The sequence below is a fragment of the Carcharodon carcharias genome, chromosome 1 (assembly GCF_017639515.1).
Source record: "Carcharodon carcharias isolate sCarCar2 chromosome 1, sCarCar2.pri, whole genome shotgun sequence".
NCBI classification, from domain to species: Eukaryota; Metazoa; Chordata; class Chondrichthyes; order Lamniformes; family Lamnidae; genus Carcharodon; species Carcharodon carcharias.
The window spans coordinates 218,625,155-218,642,877 of record NC_054467.1 but is presented as its reverse complement, the minus strand read 5'-3'; the positions used below and the strand labels follow the sequence as shown (position 1 = coordinate 218,642,877).

The window sequence follows — 17,723 nt, the reverse complement described above, 5'->3', positions numbered from 1 at the left end:
TCCTGAATCAGCATGCTATTTGAGGTCTCCATCTTCCAGTGCAAAGATCTTTTCCTGCATGCCCTTGGTGCCTGACAACTGGACCAATCCAATTTCTACCCCCTTGAGCTTTGAGTGGAAATGTAGAGCTCCCCATCTAGGGCAGGTTTATATTAAAAATCATATCTAATACTTACATAAATAAAAATAGTCATTTGGTAATTCAGAACTTGAGTATTGCTGAAAAAGGAGACATGTCAAAGCTTTTCATCTTGCACTCATCAGGACACTTCACAAGAATACCAATATAAGGGGAAAACAAGGAACTGGTCAATATATGCGTTGGGATTCTTACAGTTCCATATACTGTAAGACTGATCTTATCGGCACCTTGTAAATAGGGCCCGAGCTGAAATAGGGCACATCAAAGGCACCCTCATACAGTATAAATTATATTGGTATTCTTGTGAAGTGTCCTGATGAATGCAAGATGAAAAGCTTTGACGTGTCTCTTTATTTCATCAAGGTATCTCATAGCTAATATTAATTACTCTTTATGGAATGCAGTGACTTATATAGACAAACACAACAACCGTCTTATATCAGTAATGTCTCACCAAAAGGAATATAATGAATGAGCATTATTTTTTGCATGCACTGTTGGTTGAAGGAAGACTGTTGAAGAGAACACAGAGAGAAATCCCCTCATTTAGTGAAGCAGAAATCCGAACCTATGGTTGCAGAGGTTTTAGTTGCATGCTTGAAAACATCTAAAAATATTCGTACCTTCTACTCACTCCCTCACCAGTGATGTCTACTCATCCCCTATTTACTGCTACCCCCCCCCCCCCCACAAACCCCTCGCCCCACCCCACTATTATTTTCCCCTTGGAAGTCCAGTAAGTCAATCACACAGTATTTTTGCTTTCCAATTATTTGCCTCAAGGTGCCATTTCCTGCTGGGTCAAGTCACATGGACATTGGCAGCCCTTCAGTGGCCTCGCCCAAACGGTCATAGTTCATGGGTGAGCGTAGGAGGTGAGAGTTGGCAGGCTCTTTAACTGATGGGTGGTTGAGGTTGGGGAGGATGTGGTGGTGGTGGTGGGGGGTTGGGGGGGGGGGGGGGGTGGGGGGGGGAGTGGGGGGGCGGTGGGTTTGGTGGTGGGGACATGAATCCTATTCTCTTAGCCCAATCATGGCCTCACTTCATATCCACTCATATGCATGCTCCAGCAGACATTACTGTGACTGCCACCAGGAACAGGAGGCCTGGTTGATTTTTTTAAAAACACTTTTTTCAGTGCAGGGCACAACCAGAGATGAGCTGGTGTCGAAGCACCATATTGTACATACAAAGAGACATGACTGGAGAAGATCAGTGAGCCCACCTTTGCTGGGCCAGCTGATGTCAGCTAACTCAGTTTAAACCGGGGGTCAGACTGCACTTTCCTAGTTTGTGTGGTATGATACATTGCATTTACATACCGATCTTTCAGGGGATTTTGTGCTGATTTTTTCCTGAAGACCAGCTTGCACGGATTTAAAACAATTTGTTATTTGCCTGCATGTTTTCCTCAGTCCATCAGTGATGAAGATTCCTTCAGGAGGTGCTCCTCACTAGATGAAATTAGAATGAAAATTGAAGAGCTGCTGAACAATCTTCTAACCAGGTTGGTGAGCCATTTCCAGACGACCTCCCTAAAAGATGGTGACATTTGTATCATGACATTATACCATGTTTATACAAAGAGAACATAATTTTCACAAAAGGGGCTACTTGAATATCAGTTTGAATAAAAATAATAATCTACATAGTCCAGGCCACGATCCCATTGAGTATTCCAGCGCCATCTGTACAGTGCAGGACACAGATACACACAAAGAGACATGACTGGAGAAGATCAGTGGGCCCACCATTGCTGGGTCAGCTAACTCAGTTTAAATGGTGGTGGGGTGGGGGGGGGGCGGTGGTCAAACTGTAATTGTATGCTGATATCTCTTAATTAGTCCAGTTTGCGGGAATGCTGACAGTTCTGTCTGCTTTGCCTCTCCTCCTGTCAATGGTCTTGTACAGGTCAGATAGAGGCTCTGCCCTCACCAGGATATTCAGTAAATTTGGGCACAAGATTGTAACCCAACACAACTCAACTAGAGCCTGGCCCAGTTTTCAGCTGTTCCAGCAAACACCCTACCAAAACCTGTCAGAACAGCTACATGTTTTGGACTCCACTATTTTTATCCCCATTTTAATAAAGAAACGAATATTAAACTAATTTGAAAAAGTAGAACTGAAAAACATCATAATGACATGGCGGGGTTCTTCTGAAGTGAGTTTTGAGGTAGAATAGCCTGATTCTGCATCCGAACACAAATCAGTCCATGACAACCTACCATAACCTGAAAAGCTTGCATTTTTTATTGCACTTTTTAACATAGTTTAACATACCAGGATTACTGTCTCTTTAATTGGATTATACCATGATTTAAGTGTGATCCTGACTCTGGCTACTTAAAATGTTAAGTGTGGCATTTCCCATAATTAACATCCCTCACCTGGTAGGATATAAACTTGACAAAAACACTCCGTAATGTTTGTTATGTGCTAATATTTACTATGGTGGTTGTGCGGTGTATACTTTGCAAAGCTTCTCAAAGTTGTTTTAGCAGCTCAGCAAACCAGGTCCTCCTGAATACAATAATGTGACTTTCAATATTTTATAAAACTGTGCAGTTTCTGTGCTTCAGTGAACCAAGTATATTTGCCTTGAGGACATTGCAGATGTTGTTGCAGGTTGCAGAAAGATGGACGTGTACCACGGACCATACGGCTAACAATTAGACGAACTTCAGCTTCCAACAAATGGTTCAATCGGGAGAGTCGACAGTGTCCTGTTCCAAACCAACTAATGCAGAAACTTAACACAGGTGATGTTCATGTCATAGAATCCTTCGATACAATTCGGCCCTGGAGAGCGTGCAGAGGATGTTCACGAGAACGATCCCAGGAATGAAAGGCTTAACATATGAGGACTCTGGGTCTATACACGATGGAGTTTAGAAGGATAAAGGGGGAATCTGATTGAAACTTACAGAATACTGAAAGACCTGGATAGAGTGGACGTGGGGAAGATGTTTCCATTAGTAGGAGAGACTAGGACCCGAGGGCACAGCCTTAGAGTAAAGGGAAGACCTTTTAGAACAGAGATGAGGAGAAACTTCTTTAGCCAGAGAGTGGTGAATATATGGAATTCATTGCCACAGAAGGCTGTGGAGGCCAGGTCATTGAGTGTATTTAAGATGGAGATAGATAGGTTCTTGATTGGTAAGGGGATCAAAGGTTACGGGGAGAAGGTGGGAGAATGGGGTTGAGAAACTTATCAGCCATGATTGAATGGCGGAGCAGACTCGATGGGCTGATTGGCCTAATTTCTGCTCCTATGTCTTATGGTCTTATGTTATGAAGAAAGAGTTGTCTAAAGCGGGCTGGGAAAATAGACTAAGGGGAAGGTCAGTGGATAAGCATTGGCAGAGATTTAAGCAGATATTTCATAATGCTCAGTAAAAATTTATCCTGGTCAAAAAGAAGGACTCAATGAGAAGGATGTACCACTACAAATGTGGCCAAGGAGAGCATCCAATCAAAATCAAAGTCATGCAAAGTGATGAAAACTAGCAGTAGGCCAGGGGATTTGGAATTTGTTGGGAACCAACAGCAGATGACTGAAAAGCTAATAAAGAGGGAGAAAATTGATTCTGAAAGTAAATTGGCAAGAAATATAGAAACAAACTGCAAGAGCTTCTACGGGTATATATAAAACGAAAGAGAGTGGCTAAAGTGAGCGTGGGACCCTGGGAGGATGTGACTGGAGAATTGATAACGGGGAAACAGAGAAATGGCAGATAATTTAAACCAATATTTTGTTTAGTTGGTTATTTGGTTAACACACACAGTCGTGATTAATGGTCTTTTTCAGGTTGACAAGATGTAACTAGTGAGTGCCACAAGGATCAGTCCTAGGGCCTCAATTATTTACCATCTATATTAATGACTTGGAGGATGGGGCAGAGTGTAATGTATCCAAATTTGCTGATGATACAAAAATAGGCGGGAAGGCATGTTGTGTTGAGGACATAAGGAACCTGCAAGGGGATATAGATAGGTTGAGTGAGTGGGCAAAAATTTGGCAGATGGAATTTAATGTAGGAAAGTGTGAGGTCATGCAATTTGGTAGGAAGAATCAAAAGGCAGGTTATTATTTAAATGGAGAGAGACTCCAAAAAAAGTGCAGCACAGTGCAATCTGGGTGCTCTTGTATATGAAATACAAGAAGGTTAGCATGCAGGCGCAGCAAGTAATTAAGAAGGCAAATGGAATTTTGGCCTGTATTGCTTGAGGTTGGAACTTAAAAATAGGGAAACCTTGTTACAACTGTACAGGGTGTTGGTGAGGCCGCACCTGGAGTACTGTGTACAGTTTTGGTCCCCATATTTAAGAAAGGCTATACTGGCATTGGAGGCAGTTCAAAAGAGATTCACTAGGCTGACTCCTGGGATGAAGGGGTTGACTTATCAAGAATGGCTAAACAGGATAGGCTTTATTCATCAGAGTTTAGAAGATTGAGGAGAGATCTTACTGAAACAAATAAGGTTTTGAGGGGTAAAAACAAAAAAACTGCGGATGCTGGAAATCCAAAACAAAAACAAAAACAGAACCAGTTCTGTCGAAGGGTCATGAGGACTCGAAACGTCAACTCTTTTCTTCTCCGCCGATGCTGCCAGACCTGCTGAGTTTTTCCAGGTAATTCTGTTTTTGTTTTTGTTAAGGTTTTGAGGGGGTTTGGCAGGGTAGATGTTGAGAAGATGTTTCCTCTGGTGGGGGAATCTCGAACTAGGGGACATAGTTACAGAATAAGGGGACACTCATTTAAAACTGAGACGCAAAGGAATTTCTTCTCTCAGTGGATAGTGAATGTCTGGAATTCTCTACCACAGAGAGTTGTGGAGGCTAGATCACTGAAGTATTTAAAGAGGATTTTTGAAATATCGGGGAGTTGAGAGTTATGAGGAGCTGGCATGAAAGAGGAGGTAAGGCTTAGGGCAGATCAGCCATGATCTTATTGAATGATAGGGCAGGCTTGAGGGGCCACATGGCCTACTCCTGTTCCTATTTCTTATGTTCTTAAGAAAGAACATAATTTAAAGTATTGAAAATGATGATAGCATACTGACATTTATCTCTCAAAGTATTGAGAGTTATTGAAGTGCGCTAATATTTACCTCAAGGGCAAAGGACGGCTTTCACTAACATTGCTCTTAAATGAAACAGAAACAGTGAAAGATGTGCCATTGACCCCATCAACACTCCATGCACTAGTTCATTATTCATTTTCCCAACACTATGAATGCCCCTAATGTCCTTAACTCTACTGTATTTTTTCACCCTTTGGGTAAAGAACTTATTCCCAAAGTAGTGGATTTCCTGTTGCTTTTCCCATGGAAGGTCAGGAAAACTGAGTTTACTTTGGAATGCACATCATTGGTGCAGGTATGGAGGTATATGGCTTCAGGAGATTAAGAGCTCCATCTCATGGTGGAAGTGTACAGCTGCAGGCTTGATTGTGTGTCAATCAGCATGTTGCCCAAATAGGAACCGCATGACATGCATAGCAATTTATTATATTACTAGTCGATCTAGTACAGAGGGAACCAAAATGCTGGATTAATGAGTAGAAGTATAAGTAGACCCAGGCAAGGGTGGGGGGAGGTAAGGAAGGGGAGAGGGGAAAAGGAGAAGAGGAGAGAAGGGAGAATATCAAGCGAAGGGGGAAAGGTAACTTGGCAAAGGCAGAGGAGATAAGTTGGTGGGGACGGAATTGGTGTTTACAGAATCGTCACAGTGGAGTGACCTGTTGCCTTCGCCAGCCCTAACCTTTTCGGTTGGGTCCTTCCAACCCTCATTTTTGTCTCCGTGCAGGATAGTGTAGAGTTATTCCCAGCCAGGCTCTGTTTTTGCTCTCTGTGAATATGGTGGGATTGTGGCATTCTTTAGATTAACCCTCTCTTGGTGTCCATGTTTGTCTTCCTGATGTGAGGGAGGGAAGAATCCTTCCTATTCCTCCTGGCCCTAATTTTAATCTGAAGGGAGAGAGAGTAACCTGCTCTCCCCACGCCCCACTCCCTGATTTTGCTGTCAGCCAGGGAGGGAATATTAATCTATCGTAGAGTTCCCTCCTATAACCATTCGGCCTGTCCTGTCTGTGCTGGCTCTCGGAAGGAGCGATTCACCCCGTGCCACTCCCTGCATTCTCCCCATAACCCTGCACATTCTTCCTTTTCAGATAATAATCTGATTCCCTCTTGAATGTCTTGAATGAACCTACCTCCACCACACTCTCAGGCTGTGTATTCCAGACTCTAACCATTCACCGTGTAACAAGTTTCCCCTCATGCCTCCAATTAGGGGGATGCGGTGGCATAGTGATATTTTCACTGGACTGGTATTCCAGAGACCCAGGGTAATGCTCTGGGGGAATTGGGTGAATCCCACCATGGCAGATGGTGACATTTGAATTCAATAAAAATCTGGAATTAGAAGTCTGATGATGACCATGAAATCATTGCTGATTGTTGTAAAAAGACCCACCTTATTCACTAATGTCTTTTAGGGAAGGAAATCTGCTGTCCTGGCCTACATGTGACTCCAGACCCACAATAATGTGGTTGACTCTTAAATACCCTCTGAACAAGGGCAATTAGGGATGGGCAGTAAATGCTGGCCTAGCCAATGACGTCCACATCCCATGACTGAATAAAAAAAATGCTTCTTGTGTCAGTAACCTTAAATCTGCACCAAATCTGAGCTAAATTCTTCTTCCCCCATCTCTCAATGCTGCTTTAAGTAGAGGAGTTTCCATCTCTTCTCCCAGCTATACAATTGTATTCTCAATGTAGGGGAGAGGGGTAGATGGGGGGATAAACAACTCTTCTTCCCAACTTTGTTCTTAATGTAGGGAGGCGAGGTTGGGGGTGGGGGGGGAAATAAAAAACTCTCCTTCCCCACCAGTCGATTTTCCTGGCGGTAGTGGTAGTAACTTTGACTCAGCAATCCTGTCAGGCCCAGGAATCCTCAAGGACACATGGAGGGTTGGTTTCCAGTTGAGGGCAGGCTGCCCCAGGTTCTTGGCATCACACCCAATGAAGCTAAAGAATCTGGGCGGAATCAGGCAGCAGACGTGATAGGTGGCGTGCGTGGACAATACGGCGCAATTGGTTTCATGATGGCGTGAAGGCAGGCCACGATCGTCTGCTCAGCCCACCAACACCAGGCCGCGTTTCCCACCAACGGTCATCAAAGAACTCATTGTAATACATCAGCATATCGTTAAAAGGCCACCCCGCCAGGCTGTTGGACCCCCCCCCCCCCCCCCCCCCCCCCGCTGGATCGTCCATCCACGTCAATGAGAAAGCACGCTGATGTGTTTCACAACAGCACACTGGCGAGGCACACTTGGCGGCCTTCACTTTGGGGGAACCGGAGGTGATTGAACAGCATCGTTCTGCAGAGATCACCAGGGTCTCCTGATGCTTTGCAGGCTTCAGGGGTGCCGGGCTGGGGCAGGGGGGCAGGGTGAAGTGCCGCCCTGCCATGGAGGGACTGTTGTCAGGGGGTGCGCAACTGCTGCCCTAGTGTTGGATCCCGTGCACAAGAGATCGGGTGGGGGAAAAGTTGGGCAAGGGAAGTGGCCATGCAGTAGGGACACCTGTATGAACTGACCATTCCTTTGTAACTGAGACAGTTCAGATGCACTCACAGTTATATGATTGGGGCAGATTCCTAGACTGTCACTCCCACGCAAGCATCGTGGAGGCACCAAAGCGCCACCAAGCACTCCAGACTTTACACCCTGCCTCGCCGCACCCATCCAGGCCCAGACTGTGAGTCCACAACGACTATAATGGACCGTGGAGCAGTTGGACTGCACACATTGTACAATCTCCTCACAAATGTTGGCCATGTAGCAGTCACTGCTGTGGGGGTTCACAGCTCCTTGCAGTCTCCGGTTAGGTGCTGTCTCCCCCATGTCGCAGGCTGAAAGGGCAGCTATGCAGCGCACTCATATGTGGCTATCCGAGGGGTGGCCAGCACTCTCCGGGAAGCGTTAAGGGGCGGTCACACAAGGCCAGGAAAGGTGTTAAGTGCACCCATGCTAACCACGTCTCTCTCTTTCATGCCGCAGGGGGACCACAGCAGGGGCATGGAGCCTGGTGACCTAGCTACATGCCTGATAGCCTACAGGGAGCAGAGAAGACGGAGGAGAGAGCAACTGAGGCTCCTGGCTGTGCAAAGGCAGGAGCAGCAACCTCAGGAAGAAGGGGCTGCTGGGGCTCCCGCACACGCTGCCCAAAAGCACTGTGAGCCGTGGCTGGCGCCTAGCGACACCCAGGGTCTATAGACACTGCCTGCCATTCCTGCAGATGACCGAGAACCAGTGTTGCCGATGACTGCACATGTCTAGGGACCTGGTGGCTCACACCTGCCACTTGCTGCAGGATTTGGCGCCAAGGGGACATGGAGGGCATCCACTGCCAGTGGCTGTGAAAGTGACTGCGGCGCTCAATTTCTATGCCAGTGGCTCCTATTAGGGCTCCACAGTGACCTCTGTGTGATATCACAAGCCACCACCCACAAATACATCCATGAGGTCACAGATGCCATCTTCTCCATGGCACACAGCTTTGTGCATTTCGCCTGGGACCAAGACAGCCAGGATACAAGGGCCATTGGATTCTCCAGGATCTCAGGATTCCCACAGGTGCAGGGTGTGATTGACTGAACCCATGTGGGGCTCAGATCTCCGTCGCAACACCCGGTGGACTACATCAACCGCAAGGGATTCCACTCTCTGAATGTGCAGCTGGTGTGTGACCACCAGAAATGCTTCCTGCAACTCTGCGCACAGTTTCCAGGGAGTGTGCCTGAAGTCTTCCAGGGTCCACAGAGGCTGCAGGGTTGGCTCCTCGGGGACAAGGGCTACCTGCAGAGGACATGGCTGATGACAGCCGTGTTGTGGCCTCAGACTGCAGCAGAGCGACAGTATAATGAGACTCATGCTGCAGCTTGCTGCTTGATGGAGCAGACCAGCGGGATGCAGAAGATGAGGTTCCGCTGCTTGGACCGGTCTGGTGGAGCCCTGCAATCCAGTCCACAGAGGGTGTCATGCATCGTTGTCTGCTGCGCCCTTTACAACCTGGTGCCGCAATGGGGAGAGGAGCTGGCTGAGAAGATGGAGGAGCTCCACGTCTCCTCCGATAAGGAGGACACAGACGGTAATAAGGTTGAGAAGGTCCTCAGAGGCAATGATGACAGGGATGAGGCCCTCGCACTGGCTAGATGAGGCAAGCACGCTCGGGAGGCCCCCCTCATAGCTGCTAGATTTGTGGAGGATGATGATGACATACAGTGAGGTGACCCCATGGATCCTCACATTGTATTTGTGAACGTTTGACTCTAATAGTCTCATAGACGTCTACAGCACAGAAGGAAGCCATTCGGTCCATTGTGTCCATGCCGGCCAACAAAGATCTGACTACACTAATCCCATTTTCCATAGCCCTGGAGTTGCTGGCAACACAAGTGAATATCTAAATACTTCTTAAATGTTATCAGAGTTTCTGACTCAACCACACTTTCAGGCAGTGAGTTCCAGACTCCTATCACCCTCTGGGTGAAAAAATTTCTCTTCAACTCCCCTCTTATCCTCCTACTTCCTACCTTAAATCTATGCCCCCTCATTATTGACCCCTCTACTAATGGAAAAAGTGCCTCCCTATCCATCCTATCTATGCCCCTCATAATCTTATAAGCCTCTATCAGGTCCCCTCTCGACTACTGCTCCAAGGAAAATAACCCCAGCCTATCCAACCTTTCCTCATAGCTTAGACCCTCCAGCCCAGGCAGCAACCTGGTAAATCTCCTCTGCACCCTCTCCAGTGCAATCACATCCTTCCTATAATGTGGTGACCAGAACTGCACACAGTACTCCAGCTGTGGCCTAACCAGCATTTTATACAGTTCCAGCATAACCTCCCTGCTCTTATATTCTTTGCCTCAGCTAATAAAGGAAAGTATCCCATATGCCTTCTTAACCACCTTATCTACCTGCCCTGCTATCTTCAGGGGTCTGTGGATATGCACACCAAGGTCCCTCTGACTTTCAGTGCTTTCCAGGGTCCTACCATTCATAGTGTAACCCCTTGCGTTGTTAGCACCCCCCCTCCCCATAAGTGCATTACCTCACACTTCTTCAGGTTGAGTTCCATTTGCCTCTGCTCTGCCCACCTGACCAGTCCATTGATATCCTCCTGCAGTTTACGGCTATCCTTCTCACTATTTACCACACGACCAATTTCCGTGTCTTCCGCGAACTTCTTGATCATACCCCCTACATTTAAGTCCAAATCATTTCTGTACACCACAAACAGCAAGGGCCCCAGCACCGAGACCTGTGGAACCCCACGGGAAACAGACTTCCTCCCCACCTTGAGCAGCTAGACCACCCACAGTGCCATGGTCTTGGCTCTGGTTGGCCTCCACAGAGGAACCATCACTCTCACCATTGTTTTAAGGCCAAAAAACAGTTTGCAAGTGAAGTGCTCTCGGGGGATTCCTTCGTTGCCTACCTAGTCCCTTTCTTCTGTCTGGTGGTCACCCATTCCCTCTCTACTTGCACTTGCTTAAAGTGCAGTGTGACCATGTCCTGAAACATGCTATCCATGAACCCCTCAGCCTTGTGAATGCACCTAGTGCCCCCAGGTGCCACTCAAGCTCCAAAGCCCAGAGCTCGAGTTGCTCCAGTTGGATGCCAGAAGCATCTAGGATTTCCCACATAGTGCAGGATATGCAAATCATGGAACAGAGCTCCCCAGACATATCGTAACTAAATAGAATATGGACCCTTGCTTTTATTTTACCCTTACTCCTACTTGAGTATAGACTAGATGCTAGATCCTCTAGGTGCTGCTGACTGCCTGTCCCAGGGTCCTCCTCTTGCACTCTCCTCTAGGCTCTGCCGACTGCCTGTCTCAGGGTGCTCCTCTCACACAGTCTCCAGCCTGGTTTATGGCAGCGTGAATATCCTCTGTGAGAATGCTCCTGCCTTGGAGATGCAGTAGGGGCCTTAATAGTTGCTTGATTGCAGGAGGATGATGACAACATGCAGTAAGGTCACTCCATAAATCTTCCCATAACGTCTGAGAATGTCTGACTCCTGTCTGGCTTGCGCTCCCTGATCAGGGTCATATCATAGAGACGCAGCCATGAAACTTTAGAAGTTCTGATGCTTTGTCCACCTTCAGCACCTGGGCCCTTCAGGAGATGGAGCACAGCATCAGTGGTCACAGATGCTGAAGAGATGGGGGACAGCCCCTCCTTAAAGGTGCTGAGAGCACACAGAGAGAATAAGAGAACTCTGTGGTGCTTGCCCACTACATTCTGGCAGCAATGACAAGCACCGCCGAGGTGCAGGCATCAGTAATGTTTCCAGGGAGTGAGAGGCCGGACCATCACTTTGGATTGAAGGCTGCACAAAGCACAGGGAAGAGGGCCTGGACTAGGGCCTTTATCTTGGGCAGAAAGGCTTCACATCTCAGTGACAAAAACACTGCTCATCAGAACAAGGAGCCATAGGCATGGAGACATTCCTGGGAGTTAATTGATAATGGTGAATGGTACGTACGTGACTAACATGCATGCCCAGGCTGTGAAACTGATTCTCCATAACTTTTCTAGCCCTGCTGCTACATCTTGTTGCTCCCTGGACATCCACAGCAGAGGTGGAGGCAGCTGTTGACTGTGACGCCCTGTCTGTGATGACCTTGGCAGGTGTCCTCTGGAAGGCCTAGACTTGGAGGGCCCGCCTCGACCTGTGGAGCTGAAGCTGCTGAGTTCACAGGAAGGAGGGAGTCGATGGGCCGGACACTCTCAGAGTCATCTGGATGGATGGGCCCAGAGTGTGCACCTGCAGATCCTCCCACAATGGGTGCCGGGGGGCCCCAGGCTGATCCTTGAGGAACAGGGGTAGCCGGAGTGAGATTGAGCTGCCCCGTACCCCTCTCACTTTCACACTGTTGGAGGCCAACTATGGCATCAGCGATGGAGTTGAGCCCGCGCAGCAATGCAGAAGCGAAGTCCTGGACCAAGGTCTCCATGGCGGCTGCCAACCTACCAGTCTTGACCTTGGTGCATTGACATGCTGGCGCTATCAGCTCAGCCTGAAGGCAGAAAGACTCTTCTATCGTGCCTTGCAATCTGAGGAGTGCAGCGGACATCCCTTCCTGATGTTCCCGAGCTTGCATTTGCAGCTCCAGCAATTGTGACATGACATGACCGAGTCCAGAGGCTCATCATCTAACTCGGTCTCAGCAACATTCTGGCCTCCAGCAATCCTCTGGGTGCTGGGGACCTGGGAGGTCCCTGCCTCCACCTGCTGTGGATCAGACAGTGCGATGTGTTCACCCGATTGTGGTCCCGAGGCTACTCTAAAGCTAGGTCCCACCGAGGTGTGTGTCTCTGCGCTGGCGGAGAGTTTGGGTGAGCACTGTGACGGGACTTCAGGGACAGTGCCTCCAGATTTCTCCCCAGAGGTTTCTTCAGGGCTTGATTGGAGGCCCTGGGTCATGGACTCTGTCGACTGTTTGGCAGATATGCCTGTGAAAGCAAGGAGAGGTAATTAGTGCTTGGCAGTGGCCTGTGAAAGAGGACACATCACTCACAGTATAGGTGTCTGATGGATGATGCACTGGTGGATCCTCACTTGGTAGAGCAGCGCCGACCTCACCGTCAACACAGGAACGGTCCTGAATCATGGCCGGCCAGTGCATAAATAACAAGGCGGGTTTGGGACGATACAGCGTGAAAACCCATCACCCCGGCCAGCGGGTAAAACATTGTTTTACCCACCCACTACCGCACTTAATGCAAACCTGGGAAAATTCCGCTCTCTGTATCACTAGGAGGGAATCTTGGGCTCCAGTGTTAAGTCAAAATACCATTATAACACTCAGTGGATGAGCTTCAGATTCAGCAGGGTTTGGCGCCGCAAAATGGGACAGACAAGCGTGCAGAAGAGTGGCAGCTGAGGTAATGCAACCACAAAGATTGGGCCGCAATCAGCTGCGGAGAAGGATAGGAGAATCAGGCATTTGGGTGCAAGTCACCCTGATGGCTCCCTGGATGCCGGTCAGCTCAGGGGCCCAGATGAATGAAGAGGGTCCCACCAGCCCTCAGCAAAGTAATTGCAAGAGAGCACTACAGGTAGTAAATATTCATAAAAGGTTTTAAAATTACAATTGTACTTCAATCGTCACCCCTTTCACTTATCTACACTAACATGGCTACTGGCTAAAGCCACAGGAGTTTATAAAGTTAAGACTGCCTCATAATGATCGTTGGTGTGTAGAACCTAAAACTTCATTTCAGGTTCAGTCAAATATTATGATGTTAACCCTCAACATATTATGTAGCAGGTGTCGTTTTAGCAGCCGTGGTTATAGTTAACTTTGAAAACACCTCTCTACAGACATAATGCAAATAAATGTTGACACATATTTTCCCATTGAGGGTTTTTTTTTTCATCCTTGGGATGTGGGCGTTGCTGGCTAGGCCAACATGTATTGCTCATCCCTAATTGCCTTTGAGAGTTTCCTCTGCATTTGGGCTCTGAGAGACGTGGAATCTGGATTAATGGCTTAAAAGATCATGGTAGTTTGTGGAGGAGTTAGTTATGCACATAATCACAATACACCCAAGACTCCTTGACCTTTCAGACTCGCGACCTTGAACCTCCACCAGCAAAACTGGCCACAGCCTGAATTCTCAAATGTGTGCATCCTCCAATTTCACTTGTTCAGATGAGTGTAAGATTTTCAGGCAGAGCATGAAAGGAAGTTATTCTTCTGGTATTTTATTGCAATTTTTAAACCAAAGCTTTCCATCATTGGTGTCTCCGGTACCTCATGCCTGTATTTGTTGTAGACTCATTGTTTGAAAAGCTTAAAACATTTTTGAAAATAGGTATCGATGTTTTTCCTGCATGAACCACGACTGTTTATGTAGATTTATGCCAATTTTAAGCTCGATCATATTCAAATGAGAATATGTAAGCCTAACTTGATGTTAGCAATTTGAGTGCAACATTAGGTACATTTTTGGCTCTAAATTTGGGGTCGTGACCATGGAGGAAACTTCAGGCTGAGAAACCTTTGTGTGCTAATTCTATTCTCTTCATTATGTACCTTCGATTCACATTTTCTTTCATTTTTTTAAGCATTTGCCAATATTAAATTTAATTTGCCATTTGTTTATTGGATTCCATATCAAATCAAAATGTTTTTTCCACGTTTTTAACGTTATCCTGTGTTCCTTTTTAATAAGCTTGTAATTGACTTCACATATATTGATTATTTTTATAAAACGTCATTGCAACTTAGCATTTAATTAAACTTTGCCTCCTAATTGTTCTCCTCTTCTGGAAGTGCTAACTCTTCTGTACCACAGTTCTCTGCTTGCTGCAGTGCAGATGGCTATTCACATATCAACATGAAAAATAATGTCAGCAGGCTCTTTGGTTCTGAGGAACATTACTTCCAAGCTCCTTCCTGTGCTCATTTAGCACCTCCTCACATCCATGTTCCAACGGACATCAATGGATAGCGATCAATAGCAGGAATTCTGGTTGATTTAGGCTTGGTTATAATTCTGCTGTTGTCAAATAGTCTTTCAGCATTCACTATCAAGGCTAACATATGGTTAATGGCCACAGACATAAGTGGAACCACACCCAAGGATAGCGTCAGTGCCTTCAGCAGCAGATTGGAGAAAACGTTTGAGAGAAATAAAGAAAATCACAGAACTAATACAGTGCAGAAGGAGACCATTTGGCCCATCGTGTCTGCACTGGCTCTCCAAATGAGCAACTCACCTAGTACCATACCACCGCCTTCTCCCCATAACCCTGCACATTCTTGCTTTTCAGATAGTATGATGTTTACATGATAAGAACAGTCTATATGAAAGAATAGTCTAAATGATAAGGATAGAAATGAGCATGATGTCTACATGATAAGAACAGTCTATATGAAAGAATAGTCTAAATGATAAGGATAGAAATGAGCAAAGATAAATTGAAATATGATAACTCCTGTAGTACTATGGTCAATGATCTTTCATTTGTTAAAGGCAATTGGTCAAGTTGAACAATGAGGAGGTGGATTTGGATGTTTGAGAGTTTTAGTTCATTCATTTTGAAGACCAGGAAGTATTTATCTAGAAATTTCCTACATGAGAAGGTAAATTATGCGCAATCTATGGGAGTAGCCTGGTGGATGGGACAGATGACTTTTGCTTTTCCTGAGAATTATTATGTGCTTTCTTCTTAAATGTATATTCTTCATTTTTATTCACTAGGTCCCTGTGACACTGTGGCTCCACTGGTCGATATTCTGATTAAGCTGTTTCAAAAGATGGTGGACACAAGATCTCAATTCTATGTAAGCCTTCTGAACGTGTGCTTTGCTAAACTTGTGCAGCCCACATTGTCTTCCCCCATCAAGGGATCAATTGGATTCTATTTGACCCAGAAGTCCCCAGGAAAATTGGATGTGAGCCCCAATGGGAAAGTGCGCAGACAACTTCTCCGGGAACAGAGAGGGTCTGATGATGCTGATTTAGAAGGAGATACTGCAGGCTCCTTGCAAGGCAGGAGAAATGACCGAGAATCTGTATCAGGAATGTCCGACCAACTTGCTCATGTTAATTTAAACTCTAACCTACCACCTGGGATTGACCTTGATGTATTTAAAGAGCTCCCAGCTAACATCCAGAAGGAAATCATTGAGAGTGCTGGCACTTCACAAGATCAGATGAAATGCAACATTAACAAAGCAGAGTGTGTTAAGAAAGCACTCTGCAAAGGTACCTTTATGTTCAGGTCACTAACAGAGGATCAGAGGAAACTTCTGGTACCACCTGACGCTGATAGTAATCCTACCATTTCCAGTTCAGATACCCATCATGTAGACGTTCACAGCAGTACACCGGATAATCCTGAGGCCCAGCCAGAGAGGCCTGCTCTTAACGATAAAGCAGCCTCCTTGCAAGACCACCAACCTCCATGTGAAACTTCGCAATCCTGTAATGCGGATCCTGAGAGGCCCACCGTTCAGAACTTGGCACCCATCCCACCCAACGTGGATCCAAAGATCTTCTCAGAATTGCCTGCTGAGCTTCAGAAAGAACTGCTGATGGACTGGAAGCAGCGGAGGACAGTGCCCAAGATAAATGTGGCTAAACAGGCCAGCAAGGTAAGATCCAACACAGGAGCAAGGCACCCAAAAAGGTCTACCAAGTCCAACAGTATTCTGAAGTATTTTGGCAAGAGTTAAAACTCCAGTGTTATTGAAAGTTGATGTGCGACACCACAAACAGGATTGACTTTGAATAAAAATGTAAGATGCAGAAATTACAGCACTGGTGCTGGAAATTCAGACAAACTGCAAAGACTACTTATGTGGTGAAAGGGAATTTCCATATTGGTGTAACAGGGAGTATTCTTCATAAGTTTGAAGTTAAAAGAGTAAAGGGATTTTTCCCCTTTGTGTAACTGATACTTGATCCTGGAATGCTTGATACAAACTTAATGTGCCAAAAATGGTGAACTGTTCGAACCCAAGACACATAAGTATTTTCTTCTCCATTTTTTTGTGTGATTATTTTCTTCCTTTTCCCACCTTAACCTCACTTTGTCACTCATTGCATTCAGGAGGCAGCTAGTCCCAAGTATTAACAATGCACCTCTTGATCTGGGCAAATTGGGATCAAATACCTAGGAAAGCTTTTCTAATCATGGAAGGAAATATAAAACAGAAGAAAAAAATGCCTGTCCACACTGTGCAAATAGTACCCAGTTCAAGAATGGTATTCTTAAAGCCTGGAAGTAGGTGGCTCTTCAAAGCAGTAATATAAAATATTGGAAAAAGAGGTTGTTGTATCGTCAAGTTCAGTACTTTCATCTTAAAAAGAAAGTTGCTTCAATGTACACTTGGCAGTATTCATACATAAATTTGGAACAGCATGACTGAAAGCAATGTTCTTGAAAGCAGTGTTCCTGGGCATATGTTACTTAATTTAAGCTGTGAACTTTGGTGATGTCTTTCACAAAAAAAGAATTTGATCTGTACCAGAGCATGTGGTTTGTGTTTGTGTTGCTTTGCATTGCTTTGTAGTTGCTCTATATATGACTCTGCAAAAGTATGTATTACAGTGTTATGATAGTCATTTTTTTTAAATGCAGTGAATTGAGTTGACTAAATTGTTGTTTTAATAAAACTGTCAACACAGAAAAGTATGTAAAGTTGTACCATTATTTAAAAAGGGTGCGGGGGATAGATCAGAAATTTATAGGCCGGTCTGTTTGACTTCGATGGTGGGCAAATTATTGGAAACAATTCCGAGAGACAGGATAAACTGTCACTTAGAAAGGCGCAGATTGATCAGGGATAGTCAGCACGGTTTTGTTACAGGAAGATCGTGTCTTACTAACTTAATCACATTTTTGAGTAAGTAACAAAGAGGATTGATGAGGGTAATTCAGTAGATGTTGTCCACATGAAGTTTAGTAAGGCATTTGACAAGGTCCCACATGTCAGACTGGTCAGGAAAGTGAGATCCCATGGGATACAAGGGAAGG

The 17,723-nt window shown here is 45.8% G+C and overlaps 1 protein-coding gene across 1 annotated transcript in view; it reads left to right on the top strand.

Moving 5' to 3' along the window:
• Positions 1 to 17,378, top strand: part of poli (polymerase (DNA directed) iota) — a 46,551-nt gene extending 29,173 nt beyond the window's left edge. Inside the window, exons 7-9 of the mRNA XM_041198626.1 lie at positions 1,558 to 1,649; positions 2,771 to 2,904; positions 15,443 to 17,378. Of these exons, the coding sequence (XP_041054560.1) occupies positions 1,558 to 1,649; positions 2,771 to 2,904; positions 15,443 to 16,419 (1,203 nt within the window). The 3' untranslated portion in view covers positions 16,420 to 17,378. The remainder of the gene's footprint in view (positions 1 to 1,557; positions 1,650 to 2,770; positions 2,905 to 15,442) is intronic.
• Positions 17,379 to 17,723: the final 345 nt, after the last annotated feature.